At 48.4% G+C, this 2,905-nt stretch overlaps 1 protein-coding gene across 3 annotated transcripts in view; it reads left to right on the plus strand.

Moving 5' to 3' along the window:
- MGAT5B (mannosyl (alpha-1,6-)-glycoprotein beta-1,6-N-acetyl-glucosaminyltransferase, isozyme B) overlaps positions 1 to 2,905 on the plus strand; it is a 102,784-nt gene that overhangs the window by 88,381 nt on the left and 11,498 nt on the right. For all 3 annotated transcript variants that reach the window (XM_011952573.1, XM_011952641.1, XM_011952505.1), the window contains one exon: positions 1,996 to 2,151. In XM_011952573.1, coding sequence (XP_011807963.1) covers positions 1,996 to 2,151 — 156 coding nt within the window. The remainder of the gene's footprint in view (positions 1 to 1,995; positions 2,152 to 2,905) is intronic.

Here is a 2,905-nt window from a genome sequence, read left to right on the forward strand (position 1 = left end):
TGTGTGTGTGTGTGTGTGTGTGTGTGTAGATAGAGACAGAGAGACAGGGTCTCGCTATGTTGCCCATTCTGGTCACAAACTCCCGGGCTCAAGTGATCCTCCTGCCTCAGCCTCTGAAAGTCCTGGCATTACAGGCATGAGCCACTGTGCCTGGCCTTGTCTTTCTCTTAACAGTGTCTTTTGGCCGGGTGTGGTGACTCACACCTGCAATCCCAGCACTTTGGGAGGCTTAGGCGGGTGGATCACGAGGTCAGGAGATTGAGGCCAGCCTGACTAACAAGGTGAAACCCCATCTCTACTAAAAATACAAAAAATTAGCCCGGCGTGGTGGCGCATGCCTGTAATCCCAGCTACTCAGGAGACTGAGGCAGGAGAACTGCTTGAACCCAGGAAGTGGAGGATACAGTGAGCCGAGATTGTACCGCTGTGCTCCAGCCTGGGCGACAGAGGGAGACTCCGTCTCAAAAACAAACAAAAAACAATGTCTTTCAAAGAGCAAAAGTTCTTGATTTTAATGAAGTCTAGTGTTTTATTTTATGGATTGTGCTTTTGGTGTTGTATTTAAGAAAACTTTGTGGAACACAAGGTTACAAAGATTTTTTCCTATTTTTTTGTATAAGTTTTGTAGTTTTCGGTTTTGCATTTAAGTCTGTGATCCATTTTGCATGAACTTTTACATATAAGTATAAAGTTCTTTCACTTTTTTGCATATAGATATCATGTTTCATGATCTTTTATTGATAAAACCATCCTTTCTCCACTGAAATGTTTTGTACCTTTGTTGAAAATCAATTGACCATACTGCGTGTGGGTCTATTTCTGGAGTCTCTATTCTGTTCCATTGATCTATTTGTCTATCTTGATACCAGTACCACACTATCTGGATTACTGTAGCTTTATAAGTCTTGACATCGGTAATATAAGCCTGCTAACTGTGTTCTTTCTCAAAGTTGTTTTGTCTGTTCTAGGTCCTTTGCATTTCCAAATGAGTTTTAGAATCAGCTTGTCAATTTCTACAAAAAAAGTACTGGAGGTTTGATTGGGATTTCAATGGTGATTTTTTTTTTTTGAGTTCTGGAAAATGAATATGAAGAATTATAGAGATAATTTAAGATCAGGGATGACTCTATTTTATTCTAGAGAGAATTTACTTTTACTCTTGGCTTGTAGCTGGAGGCCCTAGCAATCTCGGATCACCTTAATCAATATAGTGATTGAGACAAAATGGATTCAGCCCCTGCAAGGACTGGTCTAGCTGTGTTTCATCCTTTTTTCTAGGGTGTAATTCCCCTGAGTTCAAATTCCAAATATGGAGCTTCCATCAGAGGTCCCCCTCCTTCGATGAAAGAAGGGATGGACAGATAAGATGGATGGATGAGAGGATGGATGGGTAGATGGATGAGTGGATGGGTGGATGGGTGAGTGGAGGGATGTGTGAGAGGGATGGATGGATGAATGGGTGGGTGGATGAGTAGATGGGTGAGAGGGATGGATGGGTGAATGGATGGATGGGTGGGTGGATGCATAGAGTGATGGGCGGATGGACAAATAGCTGGATGGATGGATGGATGGATGGTGGTTGGGTAGAAGGATGGATAGGATGGATGGGATGGGTGAGAGAGAGAGATGGATGAATGGACTACAGAGAGCTCCACAGCTCCTCAGAGGAGCTTAGAGGTCATTAGGGGTTCAGTGGAGGCCAAGTGGCACCATGTGAATCCATTTAAATGTTGGTCCCCATAGGGTTCCTTTGGAAAGAAAACAGTTTCATGGCTAAAAGTAATCCTGAAGCCTCTGCTCTAGTCCAGTCTCTGCAACTCATAGATTTTGAGGGCCAGACAGGGGAGGGGCCTTTCCCAGTGTCCCACAGCCAGTGAATGGCCAACCTGAGACTGGGTCCACATCTTCTGACTTCCAGACCAAGGGGATTTCCTCCACCGACTTTGCCTTCTGTGGTTTGCATGAGGTTCCCATCTCCTCCTCTTCTTTTTCCAGGGGAAGGAGAAGTTCCTGGGCATCCTGAACAAATACATGGAAATCCATGGCACTGTGTACTACGAGAGCCAGCGGCCCCCTGAGGTGCCAGCCTTTGTGAAGAACCACGGCCTCTTACCACAACCTGAGTTTCAGCAGCTGCTGCGCAAGGCCAAAGTGAGCTCCCATCCCCCACACCATTCTCACACGTGCCAGCTGCAGACACTGAGGTCACTACCCATGCCTGCCAGGCCTGCCACCATCACTCAGGTCCCTTCCACATGTGGACATAACCCAGCATGCTCTACTGTCCTGAGCCCCACATCTGGCCAGAGCCCAGGGGCAGAGCTACGGGTGCCCACCAGGCAGGAGGGGAGCTATAGAGAAAGGGACCTGAGCAGGGCCAGCAGAGCAGCAGAGCCATGGCTCAGTGATGGGGAAGTAGAGCTGCGCTGCCCATCCACCCCCTTGCAGTACCAGTCCAGCCAAATGGACTCCTGGGTCAGGCCTGGCTTTTGGAGACACTGAGCTGGGGTGGCTGGGTGGGTGGAGAGAGGGGTCTTGGCTAGAGTGCCATTGAGCCACGAGTCCTGAGTGACTGCTGCCAGGGTCCCTGAGCTGTACTCCTGGAGCAGCAATTGACACAGTGGGCAAAACCCTGACTGGACCCTGGAGTATCAGCTGAGGCTGGAGAGTCTTCAGCCAGCTTCTAGGCACCCCCACCCTCTTTTTTATGAGACAGGGTCTTGCTCTGTCACCCACGCTGGAGTGCAGTGGTGCAATCAGGCCTCACTGCAACCTTATACTCCTAGGCTCACACAGTCCCCTCACCTCCGCCTCCTGAGTAGCTGGGACTATTGGCCTACACCACCACACCTGGCTAATTTTTAAATTTTTTGTAGAGATGGTGTCTTCCTACGTTACCCAGGCT

This window comes from Colobus angolensis, unplaced genomic scaffold (genome assembly GCF_000951035.1).
Source record: "Colobus angolensis palliatus isolate OR3802 unplaced genomic scaffold, Cang.pa_1.0 Scaffold1, whole genome shotgun sequence".
Lineage (NCBI taxonomy): Eukaryota > Metazoa > Chordata > Mammalia > Primates > Cercopithecidae > Colobus > Colobus angolensis.